Source organism: Macaca fascicularis, chromosome 1, assembly GCF_037993035.2.
Source record: "Macaca fascicularis isolate 582-1 chromosome 1, T2T-MFA8v1.1".
Lineage (NCBI taxonomy): Eukaryota > Metazoa > Chordata > Mammalia > Primates > Cercopithecidae > Macaca > Macaca fascicularis.
The window spans coordinates 212,594,650-212,611,680 of NC_088375.1; the positions used below are offsets into that span (position 1 = coordinate 212,594,650).

The 17,031-nt window shown below is 49.8% G+C and overlaps 1 protein-coding gene across 4 annotated transcripts in view; it reads right to left on the reverse strand.

Annotated features, from left to right (window-relative positions):
* Positions 1-6,909: 6,909 nt before the first annotated feature.
* Positions 6,910-17,031, reverse strand: part of ZBTB40 (zinc finger and BTB domain containing 40) — an 80,113-nt gene continuing 69,991 nt past the window's right edge. For 2 of the 4 annotated variants that reach the window (XM_005544507.4, XM_015441124.3), the window contains 4 exons: positions 15,986-16,148; positions 15,166-15,252; positions 13,530-13,756; positions 6,910-11,774 (listed from right to left, as the gene is read on the reverse strand). In XM_005544507.4, the coding sequence (XP_005544564.3) occupies positions 11,580-11,774; positions 13,530-13,756; positions 15,166-15,252; positions 15,986-16,148 (672 nt within the window). In that variant the 3' untranslated portion in view covers positions 6,910-11,579. The remainder of the gene's footprint in view (positions 11,775-13,529; positions 13,757-15,165; positions 15,253-15,985; positions 16,149-17,031) is intronic. The other 2 variants (XM_065528156.2, XM_074017557.1) reach the window with 2 other exon arrangements.

Here is a 17,031-nt window from a genome sequence, read left to right on the forward strand (position 1 = left end):
GCCCCATGGCGGCCCCACGCCAGGCTCTTCTTGTGCCAGATTTTGCTCGGTGCTCCCACTCCACGGGAATGGCATCCTTACAGATGAGGAGCCCAAGGCTCAGAGGTAAGTCACACACCGTGAAAGTGGCAGTCCGAGCCAGAACCCTGGTTTCTCTACTTCCCATGCTACCCAAGGAATCAGAAACGTTGGAGGAGGGCTCGTGGAGGTTATCTAATCCACCTGCGGGGGTGGGGCTGAAGAGACTCGACCAAGGTCACACAGCTCACGAGTGACAATGAATTGCGTCTTCTCATGACTTGCATAGTAAGTGTGCTGGAACTAACACATCTTGTTCCATAATGAAACAAAAATCGTAGTTAAGATTATGTATGCTTTTTAAAAAAATGTTTGCTTAAAGCAAGTGCTTTCTAGAATAGTTGTGAGAAAGCTGCAAATACACAGGCGAGGCTGCCCCCCAGGAGTGGCGTGCCTGGCCCTCTGTCCACTCTCTGGGAGTAGTGACTGTGCTCAGACAGCATGCTCAGTATAATGCTGTCTTCTCAAAGATAGGGGCCAGCGAGGTGTGTGTTGGGGAGTGGGAGGGCTTCCTGGCTACCTCTGTGGCGCTTTCTCATTTTGCTTTAGCTCTAGTCTGGAGCTGGTGAGAAACAGGAGCAAAAATAGGGTATTTTGTATTTATGCCAATGTGACCCTTCCAGTAAAAGCTGGTGACCTTGGGCAAGTTTCTCAATCTTTTTGAGCCTCTGTTGACTCCGTGAAATGGGGTTACAGGTGGTCAATACAACAGCATCAGCACCGATGAGGATGAAGATGCAGGAGGGTACAGCGGTGACGTGGCTGTCCGAGCGCATAGCCAGGGAGCGAGGGGCAGCCTTCACGAAATGAAATGAAGCCTTCTGAACCTCGCAGCCAATGTCCACCACTCGCGCACATCGCCCTCCCAACACAGGGCACCAGTGGAAATGCTACAGGCTTTGCAATCTCACAGACCCAGACTTGAATCTGGACTCAGCTACTTCCTGTGTGACCCTCAACCCTCTGAGCCTTCATCTAGTTCTACGCTGTCCAATAACAGCAGCTACGAAGCTACATGGGACTATTTAAATTAAAACTATGGTTCCTCAGGTGCACTAGCCACATCTGAAGTGCCCAACAGTCACACACGACTAGTGGCTCCCACAGTGGACAGTGTAGAATGGACCACTGTCGCCATCACAGAGTCCTACCAGCCAGTGACTGTGGGTGTGCAACCTGTGTTGGGGATGAGGTATACACGCGCTCTGGCCCAGGGCAGAGGTCAACAAATGGCAGCTCTCACCCACCCTTGCTGCTAGGACTTGGGCTGTGCCAGAGTCTCCTCACTTGCATGGCCTAAGAGGCACTTCTCCTTGCCAAGTGGATGTAATGCTGGGTCCAGCTGTTCTCACTGCAGTTCTGCTACTGACTCGCCATGTGACGGAACAACCAACTGTCCTGAAACCTCGATTTCTTCATCTGCAAAATAATCATCCACGCCCCTCCAGCCTCAGAGCACTGCTGCCAGAACCAAGCGTGTAAATGACTGAAAGTGCTGTGAAATGCAGGGAAGTGTAACAGGCAGCACAGCGAGGTGGAGAAAAGCCTGCGTTTGGTGTCAAAAACCTGGACTCCAATTCCACCTCTCACTAGCGGAGAAGCCTTGCGTCTCAGGCTGAGGTCTTGTAGTGTCTGAATCCCTTTCCTGTAAAAAGAGGTAACAATAAAGATACCTACTCTAAACTTTCATGTGACTGTAAGGATCAAAAGAAATAATGTATATGAAAGTATCTAAAAATAGCAGAGAGTGATTCCAGAATAAGGCGTTATGGGACTACCATTATCCATGCAAAAGGGAGGGCAGGCCGGGGGGTCACGCATTAGCCACCTCCTCTCTTTCTGTGCTCCACCTGCCCCACAGCCCTGCTCCTACCAGGTGAGGCCTCCGCTGCTCCAAGTTAACTGACCACTGCTTGGGACAGAAATGGGGACACCATATGGGTAAGACGACCCCTCTTCAGCCATAAAAAAGAATGATATCATGTCGTTTGCAGGGACATGGATGGAGCTGGAGACCATTATCCTTAGCAAACTAACACAGGAACAGAAAACCAAATAAATACCACATATTCTCACTTGTTAGTGGGAGCTAAATGATGAGGGCACGTGGACACATAGCGGGTACAACACACACTGAGGCCTTTTGGAGGGTAGGGCGGGAGGAGGGAGAGGATCAGGAAAAATAACTCGTAGGTACTAGGCTTAATGCCTGGGTGATGATATAATCTGTACAACCAACTCCTGTGACATGAGTTTAACTGTATAACAAACCTACACTTGTATCCCTGAACTTAAAAGTTAAAAAACAAAAAAGACAACCCGTTTTGCTGACGCCAGAACAAGACACGAACTCCACTGGGGCCACATGGCCCAAGCCGCCGGGGAGCGTGAGGTCCAGGAAGCCCCCTGCATTGACGATGCGCCCCCTGGGCTGGAGGGGCTTGTTCCAGGCAGGCTCCACAGTGCCACTACAGCAGTGGGAGAAGCGCAGGTCTCAGGCCTCCGCAGAGCCCGGCCCTGCTCCCGATTCTGCTGCTTACCTGCTTATACAAGACGCGTCTCCTGAGCGCCAGGATCTCTGGCTGTCCTGCATCTCAAGGAAGAGCCCCAAGTGAGCTGTCAAGTGTCAACTGAGGACTGGTGAAACTGAAGAACATAGGGGTTCAAAAAAGTGACAGGACCCAGGCCACTGATCCCACACAAGGCAAAGGACATGACCCTTTGCTCCTGGACACATTTCTGGCTGATAAAAGCAGAGTTTTAGGCCTGCCTGGCTGTCTCAGGCAGGATGGACGGGGGGACGGGAAAGGAGAGAGAGCAGGTGGAGAGTCCTTGGCTCTATGACGACAGTCCAGGTATGACAGCAAGGCTGCTGAAGGCATGGGAAGTGGGGATAAGCCACATTTTCTGGCTGATTAGGTATTAAACAAGAAATGCTTAAAAAGAGCAAGGGATTTAAGAGCAGACTCTGGAGTCAGACAGCTGGGTTCGGATCCCAGCTACGCTGCTGCTCTCTCACTACATAGCAACTTCACCTCTCTGGTGTTGGTTTCCCCATCTGTAATACAGGGATGATAACAGCACCTACGTTGTGGAGCTGGTGCTAGAATTCTGAGAAATAAGAATTACTGAGCCAGGCATGGTGGCTCATGCCTGTAATCCCAACACTTCGCGGGTCCGAAGTGAGTGGATCGCCTGAAGTCAGGAGTTCAAGACCAGCCTGGCCACCATGGTGAAACACCGTTTCTACTAAAAATACAAACATTAGCCAGGTGTGGTGGTGCACGCCTGTAATCCCAGCTACTTCGGAAGCTTAGGCAGGAGAATGGCTTGAATCTGGGAGGTGGAGGTTGCAGTGAGCCGAGATTACACCACCACGCTCCAGCCTGGGCAACAGAATAAGACTTTGTCTCAAAAAAAAAAAAAAAAAAATTACAAAAAGTTCTTCATCCAGTGTCTAATGTAAGCAAGTAATAACACCAATCATTAATTAGGATAATATTTCTTTTTTTTTTTTTTTTTTGAGATGGAGTCTCGCTCTGTCTTCTCCAGGCTGGAGTGCAGTGGTGCAATCTCAGCTCACTGCAGCCTCCACCTCCTGGGTTCAAGTGATTCTCCTGACTCAGCCTCCCAAGTAGCTAGGACTACAGGTATGCGCCACCATGCCTGGCTAATTTTGTATTTTTAGTAGAGATGGGGTTTCACCATGTTGGCCAGGATGGTCTCGAACTCCTGACCTCAGATGATCCGCCCGCCTCGGCTTCCCAAAGTGCTGGGATTACAGGCGTGAGCCACCACGCCTGGCCTATGTCTAAAAAATATTAATCTTCTTCTTCCTTCCCATACCCATGAAAAAGACCAACAAACCAACCAACCAACCAAAACCCCCACAGAATTTGTAGGTGCTGGGATCTTTGGGTCTTGAGTCTGGACGGGCATGGGTGTTTTTGGTACCTGTTTCTCATATATAATCCTTACCTGGCTGATGAGTCCTGTAGGAGCAGGAGCCAGGCACCATTTTAGCCTGGTAACAGGACCTTACCGAGTCCCAGAACTTCAGGTCTAACACATCTGTGCACTCAGGCACCTGATGTGCCAGGCTAACTGCTGGGTACACACGTGTGCATGTAAGACAGAGAACGAGGATAATGCACAGTCCGTGCCCTTGAAGGGGTCACAGTTTAGCGAGGGAGGATCTTAAGTCATCCTGTGACAATCTAATAATCCCATGCTCCCAAACCCACATGTGCTCTTACTTGACATCTCTGTCACCCCCACATACTCATACGTGCACACACAGCTCCCGTCTCCTCAGCTCCAGCCCTGCCTTTCTGGAAATGCTGGCTTGGTGTGGACCCTGCATGGAGCACAGGTGTTTCAACCTTAAACAACATGAAAAGCTGTTTGCTCCCGTGCCAGCCCCATAGGCACCCTTCCCCACCCCCTGCCCATTTTTATCAGACCCTCCTGATGGCAGGGCTGTGAAATCTCCCGTGGAGGGGATCGTGGGTCCCTGGACTGACCTTGTCCTGATGTGTTTGATCAGCTGTTTCTGGCCTGCGCTGGGGGAGCCAGAGCTAGAAGAAGCGGCAGGAATGGTGTTTGATCAGAGCAGCTGGAGTGGTAGGGCCGGCTGGCTGCTCTTGGCCTTCTGCTAATCTCTTCTCAGAGGACAAAGAGAGGAGGATGTTCTGATAGACCAGCCCACGGGTAACTTGGGGTATAGCCTCACTGACCAGAATAAAATATGGAAGTTGGGTTCTCCCAGAGCCGAGAAATGAAGGTAAGCAAGAGGGGTACCGCTTGGTTCTGGCAGAGCCTCTGTGTGCCCAACCCACACCCCTAACTCTCAGAGAAACCAAGGCAGTAAATAGGATGTGGTCCCTGTCCTCATACTGGTTAGAATCTCAAATGAGATGAAGCTGTGTGAGGATTAAGGCAAAAATACACAACTGCATACCTAGGGTTTCCATTGTGTAGTAGATGAATTTGGGACATTGCAGAATACAGATTTAGGGAGCGACAGGGAAAGCTGGGGAAGTTCTTTCTCCACGATGGAGCTCAGGATTCTAGCAGCACACGCAACCCCGCCAAGTGCTGGCTCTCTCTGCCTCACAAGGTTGCAGACATGAGGTGGATGGAGAGTAGATGGAATAATAGCGTATTCCACGACTGGCTAGAAAACAGTTCACACTGAACATGTGGTGCAGAGCTGCAGAATAGGAAGCAGCTCCTCTACCCTCGGAAGAGCGAGTCCAAGGTCAGAGTCCCCGTCTCCAGCAGTCGGCAGCATCTGCTAAGCGTCCACTGAGTACTGTCCAGTCTGAGTACGCGGAGGAGATACAGAGGTCTTGGTGGGCATGGGACCTACACCTGCCCTGGGTGAAAGGCCAAAAGGCAGGACAGATGCATGAAGAAAAGCCTGCAGAACATTCTCGAGAACATGAACTTGGTTTCTATGTCCACATCCTTATAACCTCTTCATCTCTTAATGAAGAGCAAAGGTCCTGGTCTAGGGCACGTCTGCATGGCGCCACAAGCCCCTTTTCCCTTTCATTCCAAACATATCCTGAGCATAAGCCTATGGAGAAAAGGACAGACAGTAAACACTAAAGAGGCAGAGAGGCCAAAAATCACTGCGGACTTAGTTTTTCCATTTCCTTTGCTCTCACTGGATGTGTCCCCACCCAACATGCCCAGGTTTCTGCCTTTACTCAGATGTGACCCCTCTGCTGTAGTGCCCAACAGCTGAGAGTCCCTGTACCAACCTGGGGAGATCCTGTTCCCCTCAGATCACTGTTCACTCTGGTCTGGGCTGAGGTCTCTGGATTTATGCTTCCTCTTATCCTGGTTTTGGAGACCCCTGCACTGGGTTCCAGACCCTGTATCTAGGATACATTAGGCACCTCCTTTCCAGTTCTCCTCTGCCCTGGCTCTTCCTCCAGGCCCTTCTAAAATATTATAAACATGAACAGCCATCATCTACGAAGCATCTATATTCTGTCAGATATTTTACAAATGTTAACTTTCTTCTCACAGTCACTGTCAGGAAAAACTCGCCCAAGGTCATCTGTCTAGTAAGACGTGGAGCTGGGAAGCTCCCAAGCCCGTGTCTTCTCCACTGTGCTGCTGAGTCCTTCCAGCCAGCCACCCTGGCCCGGAAGATCACCGAGGGAACCCCTCAGCCCACTTCCTACCTCTGCTCCATCCCACCCAACCTGCAGCAGCACTTCACCTCTGCATACCTTCAACTTTGTGGCTGGGGTCCAACTGCATGTTACAATTACCCACTGCAGCTGGCTGGGACACTCTTGGGACTACTGCCCAAAATATGACACGGGCAGCTCCAGCCCTGCTCTCCAAAGACAGCATTTAGGCAGGGGAGCATTCCTTCCTCAACTCACTTGCGAGCTCTGAACAAGGGTCCATCTGTGCTCCTCCAGAACTGTCCCAGGAGGCGTGAGCACAGAACCTCCCCAACTCCCCTGCTCTCTGCAGCAGCAGGGCTGCGGGATCTAATGCACCTCCCCTCGTCTTAAACACTGGGTGCTTCCTGCAGAAATCAGGTACATCCCATCCGGGTCTCCTGTTCTTATTTCCTTGTTGGCTGCCAGCAATGTGACATTTCCAGCTGTTCACCGAGAAAGGTTTAGTTTATTTTACAGCTATCTGCTCAGCACTTTGTACTTTGGGAGCAGTTGAGATTCAAGAGATAAATGAAAAGTGGGTGTTATAAGGATCCCCTAAGGATTCAGAGGAAAAAGAAAGACTACATAAAGATACAGGAATGAACATTCTCTTTAGTGCCAGAGAATGCAGGGAATAGTTGACTTGCATGCAAAAAATTTTTATTAATAAAAGTTAAAATTTTCTACATTAAATACATTAATTCCAGACTTTTAAATCATACTACAATTCTGTAGAGTAAGCACAATCATTTCTCCATTTTATAATAAAGTTGGGGGCCAGGAGGAGGGAGCTCAGAGAGGGTAAGCATCTCACACAATGTCACAGTTAGACAGCAGGACAGCTGGATGTACCCAGGCTGGACACCAAAGCCTGTGCTCTGAAACCCTGCCCTACACTCGCTCCCTGGGAAGGAGGGTTTAGGAATGAGACTCCACATGACGGGAGAGCTTTCTTTCCCCTAGGCCATGTTAACACGGCCACAAGGTACACAAATGGCCCCTAGGACACCAGGCCCATCACGCCGGTCCCCGTCTGACACTGGCCCAGAACCAAAGAGAAAGCAGGTCTATAACATCACAGTCCATTTGAAACTCACGTAGCCTAATTTTTTTCAAAGTACATATTTTATTTATATAGATTAGTGCAAGTTGAACATGAATATGGTTTGTAATCCAATTTATACGGCATCACGTAGGAGCTGGCTGTCCTGACCATGGTGGAAGCAGGGCTGATTGGCCTTGGTAAAGGAAATGACACACATTCCCCCAATTTGGAAGCAACTTAATTAGGCAGGGAGTGATTTTTTCCCTTCAACAATGTAGTTCCCAAAGTACAGACAGCTTCTCTCTTCTTTATAGGCCGAGTCGTAGGAGTAGCAAGCTTCTACATTTTGGCTGTGCTTCTGAGCTTTTGGCCTAAGTCCCACCAGCCTCAAAGTTTCCGTGACAACAAAACAAGGATCCACTTGCCTCTGACACTCCCTTCAGCCCCAAACTGTCCTCTTACTCCCAGTTTCTTCTACCTCCCAAGTGTCACTGGGATACAAGCAGAACAGGGCTCAGGTGCTGAACTCGCCCTTGGGGAGGACTCATTATAGCATCCCTGCATTTTCTCCATTATCGTCCAACTGCCTAGGCCCAATTTAATAACATGCTGCTTGTCTCCTGGAACCGCCTGCCCACTCTGTGCATGGTTGGCAATTCCCTCCCTCCTTTGGTCAATGCGCAGCTTCCAGGCACGTGAGGTTTAAAGGCACATCCGCCACCCCATCAGCCTGTCTTCAGCTTGTAGTGACCACGTCACCAGCTTAGGGCCCCCTCACCATTCTCCTTCCTTTCTGGGAGTCCCTGATTGATCCTGCAAATAAAGAGCAGGGACCTGTCTCCCCACTGTCTGTCTGACTGGATTTTATTTTACCCCTCAGCCCCGATTATCAGAACTCTAGCCCGAGGGATGAAGCTGGCGTGCCTCCTGTGGTCAGTTGGAAGTCAGAAGACTTCCTTAGAGGAGACCCGGATCGCCAGGGAAAGGTATTCATACTGCAGACCCTGCTACTCACTGGGCTCAAAGCTTCCCAAACACAGAGCTTCTGAGACAGGCTGTCTCTTCATGTCTCTTTACCCATAAAAGAAACGAGTAAAGACCCCTGGTCCCTGCCCTCTGGTTCCAGGTTCTGCTAATGTGCGTCGACAGGAGTCTCACCTTCCTGCAGTAATCCTTGCTCTTGAATCATCTATTTGCTGTCTCACTTACCTACAATGGGTAAGTCCTATTCCCTAACTGACCCCAGTATTCCCACAGAATCACACTCCGGCCTGGAATCTGACTGCCTTTCCCTCCTCACCAGCTGGGACATGAGCTCTGGGAGCAGAGGTCTGGGGACCCACCGAACAGATCCATGTGTTCTAAGAAGCCCACGGACTCCTTCATACCACCCCAAAGGCCCCAGAGTTCAGTCCAGAGGCCATAAGGGCAGCACCCTATGGGGCACGAGGCAAATACAGCACCGGGACCCCACAGAAGCGAGTGATGTGGACTCAGGAGACCACACGAACACTGTCCTCTGTGGCGGCAATTCAGGTCTCTTGGGTAGAAGCAGGAGAAAAGGATAAAATGGCCAAGCAGAGTCAGAAAGTTTTCCTATAATAAGATCCATCTGGGCTTCTCTAGAGAGCAAGACCATAAAATCAGTCAGCCAGTGCGGAGCCTGCTCAGAGCAGACCGTGAACTCAGGAGGGGCCTTCCCCTCTTTCTTGATGAGAACCAGCACTGGGTTTGTGCCTTCTGCTGTGTGTGCCACGGGCCAGAGGGCATCCGATGGGCCCCAGTAGCCAGTCCACTCTCGGCACAGTAAGCTGCAAATCTGGTGATTCCAAAGAAAACAAATGTCTTGTCACAATCTGGGTCTCTAGCAGAAACCTGGCCAGGCGTCGTGGCTCATGTCTGTAATCCCAGCACTTTGGGAGGCCCAGGTGGGATAACGGCTTGAGCTCAGGAGTTTGAAACCAGCCTGGGCAACACGGCCAGACCCCGTCTCTACAAAAACAAAACAAAACAAACTGGCCAGCAGTGGTGGCTCATGTCTGTGGTCCCAGCTACTTGGGAAGCTGTGGCGGGAGGATCGCTTGAGCCCGCAGAGGTTGCCGTGAGCCAAGATCGTGTCACTGTATTCCAGACCCTGTCTCCCCCAAAAACAGAAACCTGAGAAAGAATTTCTCAGTGCTTGAAAGGATCTGACACTTGAATTCAAAACTTACAGCCCTCTTGATTCCGAAGAGTTGTTTTTTTTTTTTTTTTAATTACTTCCCTATAAGCTCTCAGCAATTATTTCTTGTTTTGTTTTGGAAGAAATTTTAGTGACATTCACTGCGGCTCCCAAGCCCCATCCCACAGCTTGTGAGGGGCTGTATTCTCATCCACTGGGCTTGGCACCAATGCCCTGTAAGCATGTGCCACTCTACCATCTTTCAGTGGGTTTTCTCTGGTGCCAAGGGGATATTCAGTGCCATTTTGCCACCTGCAGATCAAGAGCTCTCCCAGTCTGACGTTCCCAGGACGGAAAAGCCTTAACACAGGGACAGCCTTGGTAGAAACAGTGAGCCCTTCACATGGAGATGAAGTCTTAAAGGTTTGAGCACCATCTTCTGGTCAGTTTTTGGCTTCTGAGGCCGACTCTCCTTTAGAAACTTCATTTATTTCAGAATGGCAGAACCCTAATTGACAAGCTCAAGTGACCTACATATCAGAATGTGGACAGGACCAGAGGCAGGTGTAGTTGGCTGGGATGAGCTGTCCCAGGCTGGCCGGAGCTGGCGCTCGCTGTGAAAACTGTCGGGGCTGGCTGCACAAAGCCAGCAGATGCCAGTCAGTGGGTGTGCTGGTCAGTAAGTCTGTGCCTTCTGTGCTTCAAGCAGGGTAAGACCTGACCATGTGGGAGCAATAAAAGCTTCCATGGTGACCAAAAGTGACCCCTGCCTCTGTACATGGCAATGTGAGATGTGCCTGGAAGGAAGAGGTGGCCCCATCTCTGCCAATGTGGGATCCAACCAGGCACTCCCCTCCACAGGGGGTCAAGCCACACACGGTGGCAGAGAGCCCTGCCTGGTGTGTAAGCACCACACCAGCAGACTCCAACCTTTGGCGTGGAAGGAAAAGAAGATAAATGCTAGTCATTCTTTCCAACGGCAGGAGCCTACATCTATCTAATTGCACTTCATAATGGATTCCACAAACCATTAATTATCAGATTATATTTTCGGAACTGAAGATAAAAAAGCTTTGTGAAATTCGGACTCCAAAGGATTGCTGACCTGCAATAAGTGTGGCGGCCTTGGGGAGGTGAGGCAGCAGGCCACTCCCAAGGCAGGGAGTGCATGGCAGCAGAGCCACGGGCAGTCACGGCTGCTCCTCCACACGCAGACAGGACTGCCTGCCTGGTGCTGGTCACGGTCTGCACCACGTGACCCAGAGGGAGCGAGGCTGCCAAGTCAGGCAGATTTCAGCCTTTGATTAAAGGAAGGGGATGAAGATGACACGGAAGAGCTGTGGGAACCAGCCTTCAGGTAAGGAATACCAAGAAGAATGTCCTGGAAAGGCAGAGACTGGCTAGCAGCTGATGCCTCACATTCAACACGTCCAGCAGAAACTCCAAAGCTTTGTTTTGGGAAGGGCTGACAACTGACAAGGCGTTACCAGGCATGGAAATGAGGGCTACGTGTCCTATAGCCATCAGCAGGGTGCTGGGCATGGCCACTGGGTGCAGGGGGAACCCCAGCGGAGGGCAGGATGATAGGACTGAAGAAGGGGCCAAGTGTGCTCACACCTGAGGTCCCTGAATTGTCTGTTGGTGCCCCTCTCACTTTAAATGGCCAGAGGCACTGGCAGCATTTGCAGCCCCACTGTGGGCCAAGCCCCATATCTAACTGCCATTCTGCCCACTGAAGGGTGTCGGCACATCGCGCCTCCTGGGGTACCCTGGTCACCAGCTCCCATGCCACTGCTCTTTCAGACTCTACTTCTGAAGCTACATGTCACTTGGGGATGGACAGTGTCACAGAGGCCGCAGCAGCGGGCCTGTGGGGAAGGAGGCCTGTCTCCTACAGAGGATGGTGCAGTTGGTATTGAGGGCTCGGATGCTATTGGTTCTATGAGAACAATGAAGCTTCCGTCTGTTTTCTAGGTGAGACTGTGTTGGTTGGTGCTAAGCTAAGATGCTCACCACTCAGGACAGCCAGGGATGGAGGGCGAAGGGCAAGCTGTGGGGCCTCCTCTCAGCTGCAAACACAGGAAGGCTCTGCCGGATGAACGGCTGCTCATTTGGCCTCACCACAGATCAGCGTCACCGTGCCATCCAGCAAATCCTCCACAGTCACTGCCACGAGCTCAGAGCTGGCCTGAGATGCCTGAGAATCTGGCAACGTCACAAACACCTGTGACCCGGCAAGCTGGGTCTCCTCCAAAGTGATCACCTGCTCTGTCGGGGCCACCGGCTCTGGGGTTTGGATCACCTGAAAGAGAAAGACCATGAGGCTGCTCTGGGCAGTGTTCGCAGTTGGCTCCCTGATTTACATGGTTTTCATCTCATGCTGTAATGATGATATTTATGTTTTCACCTGAGGAGAGCAATTACGTGTGCCTAATGGGAAGAGGCAAGTCTAACCCACCGGCGACGCAAAAGAGAAGGCCAGCAAACCATTTAAATAACTGCACTAAATTGCTATAATTTCGCTCAGTATGCCATCTCGGGGTGCCCGGACTCTATGATTACACACCAGCGCACACAGGCTCCGTTTTTCACACTGGGTTTTCCTGTCTTGGGATGACAGTGCAGAGGTGAGTGCCATGTGAGAGGAATGCCACTGAAGCCAGCTGGTCTCATGCCTGGAACACGGGAACGGGACTGATCCACCACAGGCCCAGGCGGGCCTGGGGCAGCGTCTCTGGACCTCTCACAGGCCCACAGCCTTCCCAGGAGGCCACACAGTGATTGAGCTTAGGAGGAAGACTGGATGAACTGTGACTCCATGCATTCATTCAGCTCACCAACCTGGCGGCCAGTGCCCCCTTCTCTTCTCCACAGCCCACCTATGTCCCTTCCAAATCTGCATAATCTGTTAGAGACAACCTTTCCAACTCAGAGAGAATGAGTCTGTGGTCAGGCATTTCCAATTCCTGCCTAAGCCTCCAAGTTGGTGTTTCTGAACCATAGACGCCAGAAGAGCTAGATGCCCTTGATATTTTTAAAGCAGAGGCCACAGCCACCTTGCTCTTGAGAATCAGCGAAGAGCAGAAAGCAGGAACGAGTGAGGAAGCCAAGCCCAGCTACTTCTCTGTGCTACAGGAGAGAAGAGATCTACTGTGATGTTCAATCAACAATGATCTAGGAAAGTAGTTTTCAAACTGCTTTGCTTTCTTTTTCTTTTAGAAATGGACCCCCCAGCCCCACCTTTTCCCCAAAGGTCATATTATCAAGAACCATAATATACAAAAAAGATAAAAGCAGAGCACCTTTGGTTGATATGACAGCAGAGTGTTGACGGGAGTCCTGCCTACCCAACTTCCCCTCTGTTCCCCAGAGGCCTGCAAGAACCTGGTTTATAAATGACTGATCTATGGAACTGGACAGCGCGACAGTCTAACAGACCAAAACCTCAACCAGTTTATGGTTCCTCTCCAACCCACCCACAAATTACTGGTGATGGATGGACCTGAGTTTATCTTCCTTTTCTGCCCACCCTCTCTGGAGAAGACGGGGAGAAGAGTAAATGAGGATCAGGGAAGCAAAGAGAAGCTGGATCAAGCTTAGTCCTGAAATATCAAGAAGAGGCGTTTTTTTCACCCAGGTAAAGAGGAGAGGCCCAGGTGTGTGCAAGTGTGTACTGTGTCCGGCCCAGAGGCGCTCTCCAAGCGCTTCAACTGCAGGCTGGTCCCTGCCCAACAAAGAGATCCTCTGTCTCTGAGGTTTCCTGCAGTTCTCACCACACCCCACGGTGTTTCTCAGGAGGCAGGGACGTATGCACTGGGGGGAGGGACCAAGCTGTTCCTCTTTTGGAAATTCTTGTTCCAGGCTCGCTCTACCTAAGGGCCACTTCCCATGTGGCCACCAGGAGACTAGAATTTTCTGTCCTGCTTTGTAAGAAGTCCAGAGAGACTCTCTACAAGATCCCTAAAGAGTATCGCTTGGTACTATGACAGAGCCACCTCTAGAGAAGCCTTAGGAACCCTGTGTTAGCATTCTGTGTAGCTGATGGCCCCAGAATCACCTGCACCATCTGTGAGGCTGCTGCCTGGGTTTCCGTGCTCATCACCTTCGGGTGCTCAGATTCCAGGTGACTGTCAAGCTGGGCCTGGGAGGTGAAGAGTTCCCCACAGAGCTCACATGGGAAGGTGGTCTCTGACTGCTTGAAGTGCTCTGTGGTGACATGGTGCTGCAATGCTCCAGGAAAACGGAAAGTAGCAGCACAGTACAAGCACCGGAATGGCTGGGACCCTGGAGGAGAGGGAGACAGAAGAGGAGGGCTGTGGGAAAAATGAGAGAAACGAGGGCAGGAAGACATGAGAGGAAGGAGCAATGGGGATCGAGGCTTGGAGGCAGATCCAGATTTTGTGGGACCTGAAGGTTGTTCAATCTGGGGAGCCTTAAGAAAAATAATACAAAATGACAAAGACAGAGCATTGGAAGGTCCCATGCAAGTGAGGGGCCCTGAGACGACAGTTTCATTAGTATTAGATTCAGGCTAAATCTGTCTCTGTAGAAGCCCATTATTCATTCAACTGCAGATAATCATGCTGACCATACTATATTTCATCAATTCTAAGAAATACATTTTAACATCTCTGAAATAGGATCGATGGCACCTTATGACTTCTGTGGGCTAAGGCAGTCAGGTGCAATTGTCAATGTGCACACGAACATCAAAAGTGGCAGCATCAAGACTTACAGAATGGGCGTCCACGGCTTGGAAGAAACTCCCTAAGACAGGAATGGTGCATGTTTTTAACGCATGGAAACCAAATGGTTTAGAAGGGAGGAGGTAAGTGATGAAAGGTTAGCTATATTCCCAAAGCAGGAATCAAAAGTAGACTAGTTTTACATAATGCTCAAGAGACCAAAACCAATGGCCTTCAATTCTTTGATGGAATCTTATATTACGTATTCCATCATCAATGTTCTTGATGGCAGACTAAACACTGTGTGGAAAAACATGCTTGTTGACAATCTGAATTGAATGTTACTCTGAGAAGCTGGATTCTTCCCTTAATCAGTTTATTTTTTATGTTTTCCTTTTTATGTATGCACACTACAGTGAGTGACATGATAAAAATCTATGTCAACTTAAGTCCAAAACAGCACTTAGAATAACGTAGATATTCTAAGTGATAAGAAAGCACAGTTTAACTGACAGTAGTTTTTCTTTCTTAATAGTTCATTAAAAATGGTACATCTTATTTAGTCGAACGTGGTGGCAGGCACCTGTAATCCCAGCTACTTGGGAGGCTGAGGCAGGGAGAATTGCTTGAACCCAGGAGATGGAAGGAGTGAGCCGAGATTGCACCACTGCACTCCAGGCTGGGTGACAAAATAAATAAATAAAAATGGTATATCTTATAACTGGAATTGTATTTATTTATTTTTAACTGGCACTTTAGATTTGATGAAATATAGCAATAACAATGACAATCACAGTTACCGCTTAAGGGATGCTTATTGATGCCAAGGCCTTCAGTTTTTCACACTACTCTATGAGGCAGGTGCTACAACTGTTCCCATTTTATAGATGAAGAAACTGAGGCACAAGTTTGTTAAGCAATTTAGCCTGGGTTGCAAAGCTGCAAGTGGTGGGGAGGAGACTCAGGCCCCGGCAGTCTAGCCTAGAAGCATGCTGACGGGGTACTGACCTGAATGCTGGCACTTGACGTGAACCTGCAGCAAGGCTGGCGTGGGGAAGAGCTCCTTACACTGGTCACATTCATGGAACTTCATATCTGTGAAGTGCATAAGGAAAGACGTGCTGGGGAAGAACAAATGGTTGGCTTTCCAAGGCTAAAGAGTAACAGGGCTGGAGTTGGGGCGATGGCCAATACTTAGCAAGCATCTACCAAGTGCCAGGAATCTTATAACCTATGGTATATTTGCACAATCTAGTGGTAAAGAGCAGGAGATCTGGATCCAGACTGCCTGGATGCTCAGAGGGATGTTGTGAGAATGAAATGAGAAAATATACACGAGGTGCTTAGCATGGTGTCTTGCACCTAGGAAACACTCTGTAACTGACAGCTGCTGTGATTATCACCAAATTTACCTGCAAAGTAGGTTTTAATAACTGCCATTCTGGAGAGAAGAAAACAGGCTCAGAAAAGAGAAGTCACTTGCCAAGGTCATGCAGCTGATAAGTGCTGGAATCAGGATTTCCACTCAGGCCTGCCTACCACCGAGGCTGACACCCTTCCTAGGTGCTGCGATAAGTTCTCACTCACGAGTGGTGGGAGCTTACACTGCTCTACGCTTCCAGGTTTGAGAACCACTGCCACTCAAGCTGCTGCTACTGACTGCTGCTGCTATGGACTGGTGTGGCAGCCTTCATGTGCGCTGGCGCAGAAAAAGGCAACGACCACCGCACACCACACTAGACTATTAGAAGTGAGGATTTCTGGTGGCACCCAGGAGGCTACACCATCAAGCCCCTCTCACTCTCTGCCGGCGGTACCCAAACGTCACCTGCATGCTCTGCTTTGATGTGCTTCTTGTGCTCAATGGTGTTGGGGAAGGTTTTGTCACAGGAGCTGCACTGGAGTGATGAGAACTTGGAAGATCGGTGGTTCTGAGCAGCAAATACATCAGGGTGGTGGGTCCGATTGTGGTACCACAAACCAGATAATTGCTGCAAGGAATTTGGCAAGTGTTAGGTCTTAGAAAGTTCCAGCAAGCTGGAGAGTTCACGAGGCTCGAAAACACACACACTTCTGGGTAAGCTGATGTTTCTAGTATCACACACTCTTACCTATCACACTGGGTGCTGATGTGAGGAGAGGCTGGTGTTTGTGAGAATAAGGCAACGACATATTCATTGGGAAGCCACTATAGGGCAGGGCTCCCGGGAGTCCTTCACAGGCTCATTCCTTACAATAAGGCTATGACGGAGGCGTTAAGAGTCTTCCTAGTGAGCTGGAAGCGGAGGCACTGAGGGGCTAAATGACTAATCATAACATCAGGAGATAGCAGGACCAGGACTCAGGCCCGGGCCTTCCAACTGAAACACCTGTGTGCTTTACCACTGAGCTGCATCTCACGGCTTCCCAGGAAGCTGGGGCACAGCAGAGCAAGCTGCTGGAAGAGTGCACACTGCCCTTGTCCCGTAAGCAAGAGTCCCTCTCCTTCCCGGGTTCCAGAGCAGCACTGGGAATACTTTCCCTAAAATTCCACGCCATCCTAGGGCTCAAACCCAGGTCTCCATTCCGGAATGCTAATGTCACAACATGAGCCTTGGCACAAAGTTAGCTCTCAATTTTCGCTGAGCTAAAATTAGCAGTTATGCTTCTTTGTCTATACCCAAATCTCATAGATGCCAAAAGGACCATTCTTTTCTCTGTAGTTTTAAAGCTTCTGATAGATATAGTTTCTTTTTAGTTCTATACGGGGCTTCACTTCAATTACATATCAAATCCTAAGGTAAAAAGGCTGAGCCCTGCCCTGGAAGTTAAACAAACAAACACTAATTGTGCCAAACAAGGTAATTCCAGGTAGTGTTCCACTCCCCATTGCCG